This window comes from Pipistrellus hanaki (assembly GCF_964339955.1).
Source record: "Pipistrellus hanaki genome assembly, chromosome: 13".
NCBI lineage: Eukaryota > Metazoa > Chordata > Mammalia > Chiroptera > Vespertilionidae > Pipistrellus > Pipistrellus hanaki.
The window spans coordinates 37596380-37614380 of NC_140515.1; the positions used below are offsets into that span (position 1 = coordinate 37596380).

The 18001-nt window shown below is 35.7% G+C and overlaps 1 protein-coding gene across 2 annotated transcripts in view; it reads left to right on the forward strand.

The window, feature by feature from the left end:
- PIK3R4 (phosphoinositide-3-kinase regulatory subunit 4) overlaps positions 1-18001 on the forward strand; it is a 61262-nt gene that overhangs the window by 19802 nt on the left and 23459 nt on the right. For both annotated transcript variants that reach the window (XR_014796725.1, XM_084903284.1), the window contains exons 8-12: positions 4106-4251; positions 5479-5682; positions 12206-12407; positions 14192-14379; positions 15099-15309. Coding sequence is in view for 1 of the 2 variants with exons in the window: in XM_084903284.1 (XP_084759410.1) it covers positions 4106-4251; positions 5479-5682; positions 12206-12407; positions 14192-14379; positions 15099-15309 (951 nt within the window). In the remaining variant the exon portion in view is untranslated. The remainder of the gene's footprint in view (positions 1-4105; positions 4252-5478; positions 5683-12205; positions 12408-14191; positions 14380-15098; positions 15310-18001) is intronic.

The window sequence follows — 18001 nt, forward strand, 5'->3', positions numbered from 1 at the left end:
TCATTCTTTCAGTTTATAACTATAATTTGGTTTGAGTTTTTTGATGATTATGTTAAAAATAATTCCAAATTTAATAGAAAATGGTTGAGTATTGGCAATACAATAAAATCTCCATTATATTGAAATATTTTTGATTTTTTTGTATGAGCTATAGAGTGTTGAACCTTAAGAGGTTCTTTATCTTTATTTAAAAAACAAACTAAAAACTAGCCTGGCTGGCTTGGCTCCATGGTTGATTGTTGACCTATGAACCAGGAGATCACAGTTTGATTCCATGTCACAGCACATGCCTGCGTTGCAGGCTTGATCCCCTGTGTAGGTTGTGCAGGAGGCAGCTGATTGATGATTCTCTCTTATCATTGATGTTTCTATCTCTCTCCCCCCCTCCCTTCCTCTGAAATCAATGAAAAAAAGTTATAAAAGAACTATTAGCAGAATAAAAAAAAATTAATATTATAATAAAACGATTTTGAATTTCTGGTCCTGTGTATTGTAGGCAGATATAGAAAGCATGCATTTTCATGATAATATAGGATGCCCCCCAAAATGTCTACACACTTTGAATGATTATAAAGTCTGTCTTTATTAACATACTGTTCATTTTCAAAAATAAAAGAATCCACAGCATTGGATAATTTTTTTGTCACCTGTCCCCAGAAATGTATATATACTTTGAATAATTATAAAGGCGTTGTTTGTATTTCAACTGTGTTTTCAAATTTCCAGTAGCATTTTAGGATGAATTTCCTTTGTTCAAAGCTTAGTATGGCTGAAAAGAAAGAAACATCGATTGAGCTATCAGTTTTTAAAGTGTGTATACATGTTTTTTGGGCAACCTATATTAATGAGAAGATGTATTGTGTGAACATGCATATCTTGCTGCCTGGAATATTTTCCTGCTCATTCTCATCTTTAAATTCTCATATCAGTGCTTTCTTTTTTTCTTTAAGAATGGCATTACTTCCCAAGGGTTAAGTTTTTCTTGCTTTTGCCTTTGATTCTCTTTAGTTAATATAGTCTGTATATAAATATGTACTCTTAGTATATTCTGATTTCACATCATAAACACATTTCTTCTGTTGATTAATTTGGAAATTATTTTTTATATAATGTAGCTTGTAATTGGCATTTTATTTATCTGAAAATTGGATGTCTCTCAATTTTTAAGTAAAAACATCATAAAGACAGTTTTTTTGTTTTTGTTTTTTAAATATATTTTATTGATTTTTCACAGAGAGGAAGAGATAGGGACAGAGAGTTAGAAACATCGACGAGAGAGAATCATCTATCAGCTGCCTCTTGCACACTCCCCACTGGGGATGTGCCCGCAACCAACGTACATGCCCTTGACCGGAATCGAACCTGGGACCTTTCAGTCCGCAGGCCTACGCTCTATCCACTGAGCCAAACCGGTTTCGGCTAAAGACAGTTTTTTACCCTCTTTAATTTTATAGAGTTTTTTTCTGGGACCTTTTATTTCTAGTCATTGATCACAGGATGAACACATAGAGTACATATATATCTTTAATTTAGCATAAAAAATCAAATTATTATCTTTAGGTATAGAATAAATCCAGTGTAGTGGTACAACTTCTTGGATGGGGAGCTCCCTTAGAATAAACTAAATTTAGGACCAGCTAAGTGGAAATAGAAAACTTGCTGAGAAAATTTAAGTAAACTATCATTTGTTGTCATTTTAAACTATTTAAAAGAAAAGCAGTTTTTTTGTAATTTAGAAACACTTATTTAAAACAAATGATAAAGTGCACACATCTCTCTGTTAGCATAGTCAGTCTTTGTAGTGATTTTTAAAGGGAATAGTGGTGGTGGTGGTGATGGTGATTATCATATTTTTGGTAGCTCTTTCAAAAACTGTACTCTTCCATTTAGATATTCTGAATACTCCCCTTCCCTGATGCTTGTTCCCTGAGAATTGGAATGCTTTGGGTAGAGAAAAGATTGAGTACACTGTTTTTAGGAAATCCTCTTAATTCTGGTTTCTTGGTGTGGTGTTTTTTTTTGAGTGTTTAAGGTTCTTTGTATCTATTAACTACTAATTGATATAATAATGCTGTATAGCAATTAACCACAAAATCTCAGTAAATGCTTCAGTAAATTTCTCATTATGCATCTGTAAGCTGTATGCTTTTGGCTTTGCATCTCCAGACTGTGGTGACTGTGATCCATCTGTCTCATTCTGGGGTTATGTTTTGGGTGATGGCAGAGGTACAAGAAAGCAAGCCTAGCTTTTCAAGCCTCTGTGTTAACATCCATTCGCCAGAGCAGGTATTAATATGACTGAGCCAGAACCATTAATACAAGGCAAGAGTATGGTTATATAAAACAGATAATGGAAAGAATTGGGACCAATAATTCCACCTTACACAGTGCCCAACTCCTGCCAAGACATTTTGGTCTTAGTTACATTTTGGAGGTTTTTCAGTGTTTTTCCAGTCCTGATTTTCCCTGTTGTCAAAGGGAAATTACCAATCCTCCCTGTTGGATGTATCTGAGGCTGCAGGATGCTTACAAAACAATTAAAACCGTCTCCATGTGCAGTTAAAAGAATTGGAATGGGAGAATGTTGGAGACATATTTTGAACAATTATTTCTCCTTTTTTATGCAATAAGTATTATTAGCACATGACATTGTTCTTATTTTTCTATTGGCATGAATTTCTTATGAAGTTAATATTTTCTAGAAACTTTTATTTAATTTTCAATTAAATTTATCAATTAGAGAAAATGAGGGAGAAACATTAATTTGTTGTTCCACTTATTTATGCATTCATTGGTTGATTCTTTCTTGTATGTGCCCTGGGGATTGAACCCATAACCTTGGCATATGGAGATGATGCTCTAACCAACTGAGCTACCCAGCCAGGGTCAAAACTAATATACTCTAAATCATGGAGGGGTAGGGAACCTTTTTTCTGCCAAGGACCATTTGGATATTAGTAATGTCATTTGCAGACTATACAAAATTATCAACTTAAAAATTAGACTGCTGTATTTTAAACATTTAATTAACTCATCCCTAATGCCTTGGCGGGGCCAGACATTCCCCATCCCTACCCTAAATGCTGATGATGTTTTTGCATGCTCAGATTTAATACATTTTTTTTTTTTTTTTTTTTTTGCTTTTAGAAGTTTGAATTTCCTAAATCTTCATTTAGTTGAAATCACTGATTTTCATTGTAGTAGTACACAAAATAGTTAAAATAAAAGGGATGAAAAGGAATTCATTTAATTTTCTGGTTTAATCTTATATTTTAAACTTTTTAAGAAGGGGCATTATGTTTTCTGCCTTGTAATTTTCATTTATAATGCCTTGCAATATATAAGATTTAATCAAATTGTTACAGTAAAAAGAATATCAGGTGAAATTGTTTCCTAATCATAATGCTATGGCTTGGAGAAGAGATGGCTTATTTGTTTCCTTCTCTTGTGGTAGATGATGTGTCCTTGGACTTCCTCAGGGAAATGGAAGGGGGGAGTAATAGTTTGCTATATAGTGTTGAGACTTTTTATGTCTCTAATAGTTTCTAATCCAGTCTTTTAAATGAGTAGATGCCCACCCATCTTCAGGCCTGACTAAAACTATAAATTTAACTTCTCAGAAAGGAGGAAGCTATGTTTTTTGTTGTTGTTAATCCTCACTCAAGGATTTTTTTCTACTTATTTTTTGAGAGAGTAGAAGAGAGAGGGAGAGACAGAGAGATAAAAATATGGATATGAGAGAGAGAGATTGATTGGTTGCCTCCTGCATGCCCCCAACTGGGGCCAGATATCAAGCCTTTCAACTGAGGTTTATTCTCTTGACCAAAATCGAACCTGGGACCCTTCAGTCTGTGGTCAGACGCTCTAATCACTGAGCAAAACTGGCTAGGTTAGGAGGTAGCTGTTTTTATTCTTTTATGGTATTGCTGAGTTTTATGTTCACTTGTTTGAGTTTACGCCTCAGGATAATTGTATGTGAGGGCACCTGATAGTAACATGTGGTATAATCTTTATCATCAGTTGTGTTATAAGGTGAAAATTTATTTATCCTGATAGTTTGAAACTATGAACATTGTTTAAGCCATATATTATTTTTCTTCTTTAGCCCCGTTTCTGTGTCATCCCAATCTATGGATACGCTATGGTGCTGTGGGATTTATCACAGTGGTAGCTCATCAAATAAACACAGCTGATGTGTATTGTAAACTGATGCCTTACCTTGACCCATATATTACTCAACCAATAATACAGGTAAGCATGTTTCAACTTGGAAATTAATCTCCCTCCACACTGAACCACTTAAAAAAAATTTAGAGAGTTTTGTTTTTATTTAAAATGTTAAAGATTTAATTTGGGCTAGGGCATTTTCAAATTCATTTCAAGCTAATTAATGAAGGTGAGAAACGTTCAAGAGACAACTTATGTTATGTATCATGTAATGCATAATATAGCAGCCAGTAATTCATACTGTATTTTCTTTCTTATGTGTAATGTTGTAAAGCATCTGCAGTTTGAGTGAAATATAGAAGATGTTTCATAAATTATATTTTTCTACATTTTGGATTAGATAAAAGATAGCCTTTAATGCTGGTTTCCACTGGCCAACTCACCAGATTGTTAAATATATATCTAAAGAAAGTCCTCTTGATTACTCTTAGTAGTGTTTTTATTATTATTATTATTATTATTATTATTATTATAAATGCATTGACAAGGAGAATGTTCTTGGGGATAAGAGAAAAGCAGGATTTTATGAACTCTATGAGAGAGCAGTGATTTTTAGAAGTGATTAAAGCTACTGGGAAAACCTGATGGCTGCAGGGAAGCCCTGTGACTATTGCGCGTCTTTTCTGGATTAGCACCTTTGGCTGTTAGGCCTATGAACTGCAGGTGATTTTAGATCTAGGAAGTCACCTGACATTTTGGGATATAGAAAAAACATTTTTCATTTTCTAGACTTTCTTTTAAAAAAAATATATTTTATTGATTTTTTACAGAGAGGAAGGGAGAGAGATAGAGAGCTAGAAACATTGATGAGAGAGAGTCATTGATCAGCTGCCTCCTGCACACCCCCATTGGGGATGTGCCCACAACCAAGGCACATGCCCTTGACCGGAATTGAACCTGGGACCTTTCAGCCTGTAGGCCGACGCTCTATCCACTGAGCCAAACCGGTTTTGGCCATTTTCTAGACTTTCTAGCATAGGTATTTATTATTAGTCTTCTAATATCACAGATACGGATGTGTACTGAGATGCTAACAATAAAAAGAAGAAAAACATGAGCTCTTTAAAGGTCTTGAGTAGTCCTTTTTCTTCTCAACAAAAATTGCAAATGTTCATGTCTTGAATTTTTTTTTAGAAAATAAATACCTGTATTAACTTTACATAAATTGTATTGAATTTCAAAATAACTGAACAAAATATTGTAGTTTTGACTGATTCTTTTTTTTTTTTTTTTTTTTTTTTTTTGATACAGATTGAAAGAAAACTTGTTTTACTCAGTGTTTTAAAAGAGCCAGTAAGTCGTTCTATATTTGATTATGCTTTGAGGTCGAAAGACATTACTAGCTTGTTCAGACATCTTCACATGCGTCAGAAAAAACGGAATGGGTCTCTTCCTGATTGCCCTCCACCTGAGGATCCTGCCATAGCACAGCTTCTGAAGAAACTGCTCTCACAGGTTGTATCATCTTTCTGAAATCTTAAATGCAAATTTCTTTCTTTAAATGCAAATTTCGTTTGTTTAAATCCTCATCTAAGGACTTGCTCAGATAGATAGATAAATAGATAAATAGATAGACAGACATATATGCAGACAGACATATATACAGACTATTCTCACACAGTTCATTAAATTTCAAAGCTGAGATTTAAACCTAAAGCTGTCTAACTCCAAAGCTCATGTTCTACACCGTGTTGTCTTGCTTCTCAAAGCAAATAAAGAACAGGGAACTAAGACTGAGAAGCTTTCATAGGTTTTGTGTGGACTTAGAAGTCCGTGTGCAGCTCATCTCCTTGCCTTCACTTCTTTTTGGTTCTTGCAGTACCTGAGTTTTTTGGGACTACTGGCAGAATTGAGTCCTTGTTCCTAATACCAGGGCTACAGAGGGAAAAGACATGTGCATAGCCTCCACAAGTGGGAATTCTGAATATTCCTACAGATTTTATTTATTTATTTTACTTAGGGTTCTACAGTGCTTGTTTGTAGAGAACTACACTTGAAATACATCATGGGTAAAATAGGCCTTTGTAGACCAGCCTGCCATTGTTTCTCTGGGAAAATGTGTTGAGTTCCAGATAATAGTCTTAAAGTACACTTTTGGAACATTACCCATATGGAAGTTGGAATTTGCACCCCAGATTTTCAGTAGTACTTAGCATCTGGAAATGACACATGGCAGGGCTGTTTAGATAGGTCTCAGCTACAAGAGCTCCCTGTTCTGTTCGTATCTATTTGGTTGGACTCTAATACAGAATACAAATGATTTCTGTATTCTAATACAGAATACAGAATACTCCTAATTTTGAAAGTAACGAATACTTTACATTTTAAACTTTTAAATTATTTTTATTTTAATAACTTTGATTGTATATCACATATACAAGATATAAAATTGAAGATAAATAATTTGTAAGTGCTCTTCCAATCACTGACCTTTAGCTACCCAGTTTCTTTGTCTATTAATTGGGAATTCTATGTTGCTGGGTGCTGAATTTCCTTATTTAGTGTTAGATTTCTTCTGTTGTACACTTAAGTTATTGTAACCAGTTTGATCCCATTAAGCCTTGCCTTTAAGCTTTGTTAGGACAGATTCAGAGCAGTCTTTGGTTAATGGCCAGTTTAGTCCAACTACTAAGGACTTCTGAGGACATGATGCTCTGTATAGTAAGAGGTCTTTCTACATTGGCTGGTGGGAACATGAATGATTCCTACCCCTAAGTGAGGTTTGGGAATTGTTTGGTTTATTCCTTTTTCATTGTTCTTTCTCGGCTTCAGGTAATTTTCTCTCATGTGTACATTGTTCAGTACAGACATACCTTGGAGACACTGTGGATTAAGTCCAGACCATTGCAGTAAAGCAAATAACTGCAATAAAGATAGTCACACTAGTTATTATTTTTTTCCAGTGTATATAAAATTTATGTTCACACTACACTGTAATCTTTTAAGTGTACAATAGCGTTATGTCTAAAAATACTGTACACATCTTAATTAAATAATACTTTGTTGCCCTAGCCAGTTTGGCTCAGTGGATAGAGTGTAGGCCTGCGAACTGAAAGGTCCCAGGTACGATACTGGTCAAGGGCACATAGCTGGGTTGTGGGCTTGATCCCTTGTGGGGGACTTGGAGGAGGTAGCTGATCCATGATTCTCATCATGGATGTTTCTATCTCTCCCTCTTCCTTCCTCTCTGAAATCAATAAAAATATATTTAAAAATAATAACAATAAGACTTTGTTCCTGAAAAATGCTAAGCATTATTAGAGCCTTAAGTGAGTTGTAATTTTTTTGCTGTTAGAGGGTCTTGTCTCTATGTTGATGGCTGTTGATTGATCAAGGTGGTGGTTGTGAAGGTTGGGGTTGGTTTTGGCAGTTTCTTAAAATAAGGCAAGAAGTTTGCCACATTGATTGACTCTTCCTTTCACAAACGATTTCTCTGTGGCATGTGATGCTGTTTACCCACAGTAGAACTTCTTTCAAAATTGGAGTCAGTCCTCTCATACCCTGCCACTGCTTTATCAATTAATTTTATTTAATACTAGAGGCCCGGTGCATGAAATTTGTTCAAGGTGTGTGTGTGTGTCTGTGTCTGTGTGTGTGTGTGTCTGTGTCTGTCTGTGTCTCTCCGTGTCCCTGTCCCTCCCTCAGCCTGGCCTGTGCCTTCTCATGCTACCCCCCTCCCCTGCCACCGGTCACCTCCCCCTGCAAGGTGATCACTGGCTGGCCCCTTCACACCAGCCACAGTGCCACTGACAGGTGGTCTGGGCCTCCCTCTGCTATCTTGGGGCGATGGCAGAGCCCCTGACAAATCGCATCGCATCCACCTTGGCTGGCCTGGCGCCAGTGCATGTCATAGCGTGGTCATCCAGAAGGTCATCTGGACAGTTATGTTTGGTCGTTTGGTCGATTTGCATATTATGCTTTTATGATTATAGATTCTAAGTCCTTTGTCATCATTTCAATAATCTTCACCAGGAGGGAATCCATCTTAAGATACTACTTTCTTTGCTCATACATAAGAAGCAACTTTGCATCCATTAGAAGTTAATCATGAGATTTCAGTAATTCAGTCAAATCCTCAGGCCCCACTTCTAATTCTAGTTCTCTTGTTATTTCCACCACATCTGCAGTTACTTCCTCCCTGAAGTGTTGAATCTCTCAGTCATTCATGGGTCGGAATGAACTTTTTCCAAACTCCTATTAATCTATTAATGTTGATATTGTGACCTCTTTTGTGAACCACAAAGGCTCTTTAAAAAAAAAATTTTTTTTTATTGATTTTTAGAAATATGGAGAGATGGAAGGAGGGAGGGAGGGAGGAGAGAGAGAGAGAGAGAGAGAGAGAGAGAGAGAGAGAGAGAGGCAACATTGATGTGAGAGTGCAAAATCATTTGGCCACTGCCTGCATGCTTCCTACTGGTGATTGCTCCCGAAATCTGGGAAGGTGCCTTGACTGGGAATTGAACCAGCAACCTTTTGGTGCACAGGATGATGTCCAACTGAGCCACACTGGCCAGGGCCCATAAATGTTCATAATGGTATCTAGAATGGTGAATCCTTGAAACCTTTCCAAAAGAGTTTTAATTAATTTTGCCTAAATCCATCAAAGGAAACACTACCTCTGGCAGCTGTAGCCTTCCAAAATAATGTATTTCTTAAATTTTAAGACTTGAAAGTTGAGATTACTCTTTGATCGATGGGCTGAAGAATGGAAGTTGTGTTAGGAGTCATGAAAACAACATTAATCTTCTTGTACATTTCCATTAGAGCCCTTGGGTAACTAGTACATTGCCAGTGAGCAGTAATATTTTGAAATGAAGTTATTATTTTTAGTGGTAGGTTTCAACAGTGAGCTTAGAATAGTCAACCATGTTTTAAACAGAAATGCTGTCATATCTGTTTTGTTACCCCATTTATAGAGCACAGGCAGAGTAGATTTAGCATAGTTCTTTAGGTCCCAAGGATTTTCACAACAGTAAATGAGCATTGGCTTTAATTTAAAGTCACCAACCAGCTGCATTAGCTGCTGCTTCTTTTTTTTTTTTTTTTCAAATATATTTTATTGATTATGTACAGAGAGGAAGGGAGGAGATAGAGAGTTAGAAACATCGATGAGAGAGAGTCATCGATCAGTTGCCTCTTGCACACCCCCTACTGGGGATATGCCCGCAACCAAGGTACATGCCCTTGAACGGAATCGAACCCAGGACTCTTCAGTCCGCAGGCCAACGCTCTATCCATTGAGCCAAACCGGTTTCGGCTGCATTAGCTTCTGACAAAAGAATCTGCCTATCCTTTGAAGCTTTGAAGCCAAGTATTGATTTTCTTTTCTAGCTGAGAAAGTCCTAGATGGCATCTGGTAGAAGGCAGTTTTGTCTACATTGAAAATCTTGTTTAGTGTAGCCATCTTCATGAATTATCTTAGCTAGCTTTTCTGGATGACTTGATGCAGCTTCTACATCAGCACTTGCCATGTCACCTTGCACTTTTATGTTATGGAGCTGCTTCTTTCCTTAAAGCTCATGAACCAACCTCTGCTAGCTTCAAACTTTTTTTTTTCAGCTTTCTCCCCTCTCTCAGCCTTACAGAATGGAGGAAAGTTTGTGTGTTCCCTGGAGTAGCACTTTTAATTTCCTTCAAGAACTTTTTCTGTGCATTTATAATTTGGCTGTTTGGCATAAGAGAACAAGCTTATGATCTATCTCAGCTTGGACATGCCTTCCTCCCTAAGCTTAATGATTTCTAGCTTTTGATTTAAAGTGAGAGATGTGAGACTCTTCCTTTCACTTGAACACGTAAGGGCCATTTTGGTTATTAATTGACCTAATTTCAATATTTTTTGTGCCTCAGAAATAGGGAGGCCCAAAGAGAGTAAGAGAGACAGGGAACAGGTCTGTGGAGCAGTCAGAACACACAAAGTTATCCATTAAATTTGTCATTTTATGTGGTCACAGTTTGTGGCACCCCAAACAGTTACAGTAATAACAAAAAAAATCATGGATAACAGATATCCATAACAAATATAGTAATGAAAAAATTTGGAATATTGTGAGAATTAACAATTACAGAGTCATTAAGTGAGCAAATGTTACTGGAAAAATGGCACCGATAGATTTGTTGCAGGGTTGTCAAAATTCTTTAATTTGTAAAAAAAAAAATGCAATATCTGCAAAATGCAATTTAAGGAGGTATGTCTGTATTAATAAGGCAAAGAATTGAGGAGACATCTCTACAGCTCTTGCTCTCTGCCAGATCCATCCTCTATCCAGTTTTTGGATCCTCACAGTTAACCTTTTGGCTTCCTTGAACCCTTGACTCTCTTGAACTCAGCTCTACTATACCCTTGAGTTTTCCCTTCTTGTTTCATGGCCTGGTAACTCTCCGGAAAGTATGCTGGGACAGTTATGGAACTTTTCTTTATTTTGGAGATCACAGCCCTGTGCTGCCTGTTTTCCAGGACTGAAAAGTGTTGTTTCATATTTTTTGTATAGTTTTATTTATTTGTTTAGTTATATTGATATCAGAAATGAAGGGAAGGGGAGATAGAGATAGAAACATCGGTGATGAGAATAATTGATTGGCTGTCTCCTGCCAATGGGGATTGAGCCCACAACCTGGGCATGTGCCCTGACTAGGAATTGAATCCTCTGCCTTTTGCTGCACAATGCTCCAACCAACTGAGCCACACTGGCCAGGGCACTTAGCAAAATACTTTCAAGGTGCTCCATTCCTTTTAATGGTTCTCCCTTTTGTGGACTCCCTCTTGTGAACTAAAATAGAGACTAAAAAAGAATGAAAGTCTTATTATAGCTAAAAAACTGTAATAAGCAGATTGCATGAGAAGTGAAAATAAATGACTTTCAGGTTAATGTAAGAAAACAGTCACTCAAGGTTCTCTCTGTGATTATTGTACTTCAATGCAATTTTATTTTATTATTTCTCAGCTTTCTATCTTTCTAGTTTTTTTTGTTTGTTTGTTTTTGGTCTTACTGTGACTGTGGATTATGACTATTGTTTTAAACTAGATTGAGGCCTTGGGAATTGCCATTTACATTTTATTAATTTTTTATTTGCATAATAACATTCTAGAGGATTCTGTGCATGGTTGGGAAGTTAAGAAAACACAGAATTGTTCCATTTGCCAGAATACTTAAGTTGCACATTGAATGAATTATTTAAATTAATTATTTAGTATTTATTAGCTGTTAGTTTCAAGTTTTCTAAGTGTCTTAGGTGGATTACCTTATAAATTAATAGTAACTTTGTCAGATAGGTGCTAGCAGTTATCTTCATTTTATAGATAAATAAGTAGGGGTACATAGAAATTGGATATGCTGCCCAAGGTCACACAGGTATGTAAGTAACAGAGTTGAGATTTGAACCTAGGCAGTCTGACTCCAATTATAATAGTGTTATCCTAAAAATGCTAGTTGCTCACATCTGCATTTCAGCCACCATGCCTATCAGTTTCTGAGGTGTGTACAATGTTTTCTGCATATGCAGTGCTCTCACACAGTATATCATTTAATATTCTCAATACTTCTCGGAGCAAGGTGGACTTAGGTATACTTTTTTTTGTTTTGTTTAAAAGTGGGTTTCCAGATTTATTGTTTAGATACTTAATATTCAAAGTTATATATTAAAGATCTACTAGATACCAGGCACTGCATTAAATTCTTTGGAAATTTCTAAAATGGATTAAACTTGAATGCTCTCATGTAGAAAAAAGTTAGGATATAAATCATAATACAAAATAGAAAGTGTCCTACTGGAGAGTGTGTGTTCTGGGAAATCAGAGTAGTGAGATGTTTTTCTGTATTGCTACTCTCTTTTTCTCTTGCCTGTTGCTTGCTTCATTTTACCATGCTGACTCTGAGAATTTTAAATTGGGTGATTTCACCCTTCAGTTCTCAGTCATTCCGAGGCCTGTTGTTACTATTTGCAAAAATAACCTAGAACATATGGTTTTATTTGGTTTTAGGGAATGACAGAGGAAGAGGAAGACAAACTTTTGGCATTAAAAGACTTCATGATGAAATCTAACAAAGCAAAGGCCAATATAGTGGACCAGAGCCATCTTCATGATAGTAGTCAGAAGGGCGTCATTGACTTGGCTGCCTTGGGCATAACTGGGAGACAAGTGGATCTTGTTAAAACCAAACAGGAGCCAGATGACAAGCGAGGTTAGTACATTTGTGTGTGTAGCTTGGAATTATTAGTTACTTCATAAAGCTACTGTTAGCTAATTAGTAATAAACTAAAAGTCACATATCCTAGATATAGAACTTTCATGTACAACAAGTGACTCCATTATGTAGTAGGAAAATTTGGGGAGGAAAAGTGGAGAAGTGAACTGCAGGTTAAAGGTAAAGTAACCTGTCAAAGTCACAGCTCTATATGTATCAGATTCAAATCAAAGCTTGACTCTAAAGCTCTACTCTTGTTATAAAATCATGTTGCCTCTGTGGAGGTGTATGACTGAAGGTGAAATTCTATTTTTTAATCCTTTAAACACTAACCCAAAGTGAGTAGTCTATGTAAAATGAAATGTTTCTAGTTTCTTATTAGTGAGTAATGTCCAGTGATTTGAAAAGAATAGTCTTGTTATTAATGATGAAATGCAAGAAAGTGAAGACCAGAGAAGCCTTAATCATTTGAAGTCTCTAGATTTAGAATTGTCAGGTCTTGTAATGGTGACACTAACCTTGATTGTATGAGGTTTTTAAGATCTCAAGCCTTTTCCCCTTAACCCTTTTTGGAGATGTACTCAATTCCAAGTACATGTTTTTAAAAATTCCTCTGTTCAAGTATCAGCTTATGAGGGCAGCAGATGAATTATATTTAAAATAAACCTCTAATTGCCAAATTTGGGATGAAGTATTTGCTACTTAATTAGCAATGGTTTGCATTCATAATAAGTAAAACATTGCATTTAATAAGAAAATGGAAGCACTGCCTCAAGAAGGATAGTGAAGGATTTGAACATACAACTAATAGAATAATAGAAATGCATATGTTTGAAAAGGTAAATGCGAAATAAGACCATGAGATACCATTTTCTGCTTATATGATTAGCAAAGACTGATGATGCCTAGAGTTAAAAGGGGTGTATGGAAATAGATATTTCATACACTGTATATGAGATTATAAATTGAACATACTCTGGTTAGAAGGCAATATCCTTACCCTTGGACTCACTGTTTTCAGTTCTGGAAATTTTTCCGAAGAAAAACTAACATGTGAAGAAATATGTATACATATGTTCTCAGTGGGAAAAAAAAGGGAAAGAAATGAAGTGTCCATTGATAGGGATTGGTGAAATGTTCAACATATTTAGTTAACTAGAAAAAAAAGCAAGTTGTGAAATAGCGTATATTATGTTTGCAGAATAATATGGCAGTGTATCACTAAACTATATAGTTTATGAGGCATACAAACTTATGGGAGTAATTCATATTATATTTTGGTAATTCTGGAACTTTGTGTTACTTAATATACATTTTGCAATTGGACAAAGATAATTTCTCATCTGTTTATGGTCAGGAGGTAGCTGTATAACAATTGATTTTTTATTCTATTTTTACTTTGTTTTCTTCAGCAACCAGTCCTGGAAATAGGTCATATTTAGCAGTGTTGTCATTGACATTTGAAAAAGTTATTTTTTGTTATTAGTTCTTCAGATGAAGTGTTACTTGAAAGTGAGCTAGCCTTTGGGAAACTAGGAAGCAATCAGGTCTAATTATTAACACCATTAAAAGTGTTAATCTGTCCTGGGGATTAAGCGAGAGTTAATGAGTTTTAATATAAATATATTGGAGATCATAAAGAACAAATAGGGTGAAAGTCCATTTGTTTTTCCTCCACCAAAAAAACCCAAAAAACAAACCAACAACAAAAACCAAAAGCAATAAAACTACATACTGGTTTTAGAGGTTTCCTTCAGACTATTCTGAATCTGTTTTTGTAGCGAGAAAACATGTCAAACAAGACTCAAATGTAAATGAAGAATGGAAAAGCATGTTTGGGTCACTGGAACCACCGACCATTCCACAGGCCCTACCTAAAGGGAGTGACCAGGAGGTAATTCAGACTGGGAAGCCTTCTCGTTCTGAGTCCTCTGCTGGCATTTGTGTCCCCTTGTCAACTTCTCCGCAGGTACTGTCACCTATCAGTAGTCTTCCTTCTGGATGTTTAAAGTCTGTGTACTGTATTCTAGGAGGACATGTTTTTTTTTAAAGACAGGTTTATGTTTAATTTTATAGCCAAGGGGAAATCTAGTTTTTGAAAGCATCAAAAAGGGTCCTGTTTTAGAGTACTCACTAATAAAGTGATTTGAAATTGTGATTGGAGACATCATTATGAACTGTGATTATAAATTAGTGTGCAGTGAACCTTTTAATTCTCTTTTTATTCTTCCTCTAGTATAACATCATTATATCTGTAAATAACAAAAACTCTTCTGGGAAGAAAAGTCCCAGGTTTGCCCTGTGTGAGAATAACATAATGATTTAGATATATTTGAAGTAAATTTGTAATTTAAGGTAACTCTTCCCTAGCCAGTCATATCTTAAATGAAAATATTTACTGAATGGATAACATAATATTCTTTTCACTTAACTTAATGAGGATTTTGTTTAATGTTATTGCTACACTGATTTTTTTAATGTAGAAGTTTGCATATCTAATATTGTGGTTAAACTTAATTTTAATTAGGTTTTCATTGAAAGCATCATTATATTTGAATGCATTTAAAAATCAGTATATTAATAAGGACAAAAAGCTTACTTAATGAATAAAGAGAACTTAGGTACATTTTTATCAACAGATATACTTTGCTTATGATATAACTACCTGAAATTCTATTTGTTTTGTAGGTTCCAGAAGTGACACATGCCCAAAGTAGAAAACCAACAATACAGGTTTTAAGTAGTACAATTTTACCGTCCACCTGCCAGATTCGGAACACGACTTGTAAAACTGAGCTTCAGCAACTCATACAACAAAAGCGGGAGCAGTGCAATGCTGAGAGAATAGCTAAGCAGATGATGGAAAATGCAGAGTGGGAGAGTAAACCACCACCGCCTGGTAAGGTGCCATTGCTAGGCAGTTGTATTCCAGCCTGGGTGCTGAAGCCTAGAATCTAATGCAGGGTACTGATAATTAACTACCAGGCAGAGGGAGTCAGAACAGACTGCGACTTTGGAAGCCTAGAGGAGGAAGCAGTAAGTGAGAAATCTAAAGTCATTAATTGTGGAGTTTGGATCATCTTAGCTGTAGGGACAACTTGCAGTGTCTTATTTACCGTAAGTCACTGTTTTAGCCTGTCTGTGGCCCATTTTTCCCATTTACCAAGTTAGGTTTCACCTGCTAGCATTAATGCTATACTGCTTTCTCATTGAATGTCACGCTTCTTTTTCAACTTTTAATTTCTGAAGGGTTTAACATCTTAATTTTCTTTTAATTAATCCTATCGGAGGTTATATTTTTCCAATTGATTTTTTTTTTTTGGAAGAGAGAGGGAAAGACAGAGAGAAACATTGATGTGAGAGAAACATATCTATTGGTTGCCTCCTGCATGAGAGCACCAACCAACTCCTTACCTGGGTTGGGAAGGAGTCTGCAACCAAGGAAATTGCCCTTGACCAGAATCCAATCCAGGACCCTTTGGTCTGCAGGCCAACACTATCTACTCAGCCAAACCGGCTAGGGCAACATCTTAATTTTCTTTTAAAAAAATGATTAAAAACAAAATTATGGGCGCTTTGAAAAGAAAACAAAATTACCTATACCCAACCATTCAACAATTATCAACATTAAGATTTTGGGGGAAATAGTCCTACATGCTGAGATTTAAAAGAAAGTTAGATATTTCAGATGAAAACGTGGCTCAGTTATGACTTTTCCAGTTTAATGTGAGCTAGTTTTTCATATTAGATTTGCAGATTTTGAAAAACATTTTTAATGAGTTTCTATGAATAGATTTTTTAATAATAAAAATTTATCTTGAATATTGAGGAGAAATGTATAGTGTGGTTATGTGAATTTAAAATTATGTGAATTTCCATGGGCTTTTATTGTGAACTCAGGGAAAATGATAGTATAGATAAATGATTTAAAGATTTAGAAAATATTGTTAAGTGGTTATTAGCGTTTTGAAGTCACATAAATTTTCTTATCAAAATAAATATTGTGGAATATTTAAGTTGTTTCTGTAATATAGTTCAATATTATTTACCAACACTGCTTTAAAAAAAAAGTTGTCTGCAAGCTATTTTACTTTTTGATAGAACCTGTCTTTTTTAAGTGGCATTTTGTACTTTAAGTGGAGCTGTTATACACTTTACAAACATATTAATCACAGAAAAGGTGTCAAATTTTGTGGTTCAAGAAATGTGCAGTGACGGTTAGGCTCTTACTTTTTCTCCCCACACTTGAGTTGTTGTGTGAAATTGATTTTCTCTAGAGGGAAATGCTCAACCTAGCCTGGGAGATTATCTAGACTTCCTGGCAAAGTATTTTGATAGTTTACAAATCCAGCATATTTTCCTTAAAAATCATATCCAGCTGTTCTTCTCACACATGTGGGTTAGAGATTAAAGGGAAAACATTGCATTTTTTATCTTAGTGTAAGCCAAGTTTGGAAGTAGTCTTGGTTTCATTTTTGTTTCTTGATAAAAAAGAATTTCATCCTAAAATGACATTGTTATTACTTAAGTAGGCACAGTGCTAACTCCTAATATAGTATGATCTTTAGAGTAGCTTTCTGTTTTTGTTTTTTTTTTAATATTAAAAATGATGAAATGTTGCACATACATAGAATTTTATTCATCAAATCTTAAAGACAGTTATGTGCAAGGGCATGCTAGATATTGTGAATTATTCAGAATAGATAAAACATAGTGTCTTAGCTTCAAAGAATTTATAATTTATTAGAGGAAATTACTCATACACAAAAAATATATAATAAAACAGAAAAGTATACTAGTAGATGTCATAAAAAAAGAACTAGAAAATTCATGGGCATTCTGAGGTTGTAATTTATAATACCATTTATAATAGCATGTTGATGCCATAGAATAAATGACTGCAGGTAGAGAAGTAATCAACATTGAGTGCTTACCATGCACTTGGGTCAGTGTTAGATTCTGTACATCTCATTTATCCATGTAGTGAGCTTTTGGTTGAAGTAATATTTCACTCATTTTACATTCGAGGAATTAAGAGTTTAAATATGTACCTTCAGATCAGACATTTATGGTATAGTGAATCTGGGTCTTCGAGAATTTCTGGCTCAGGCTGCCTTCCTAGCATCCAATTTTTTTTTTTTTTTTTTTAAATCAATCTTTATTGTTCATATTACCACAAAGGTTCCTCATTTCTTCCCCCCTCCACCAGGTTCCCACCCCACCCTCCGCCCCCTCCCCATCACCCATTGTCCTCATCCATAGGTGCAGTTCATGTTCGGTCTCTTCCTCCCTCCCTTTCCCTGATAGTAAATCCCTTTTCAGATAGTAAATCAGTTACTTAGCATTTTCTCATATCAATAATACCTCCACATGCCCAATGATACATTTCACACAAAAGACATTTCCAAATATGTCAACCAGCCTCATCCAGGCCCCACCCAAGGCACTCACAGATCAACACCACAGCCCTATACTAACTCAACACATCCAGATCTAAGCCTTCATCACTTGATTCAGCAGACCCTCAAGTTCCCACAAAAGTTTCCAGCCATGTCTGAGAGGCAGCCGTGGGGCAGGGGCAGGCGAGGAGC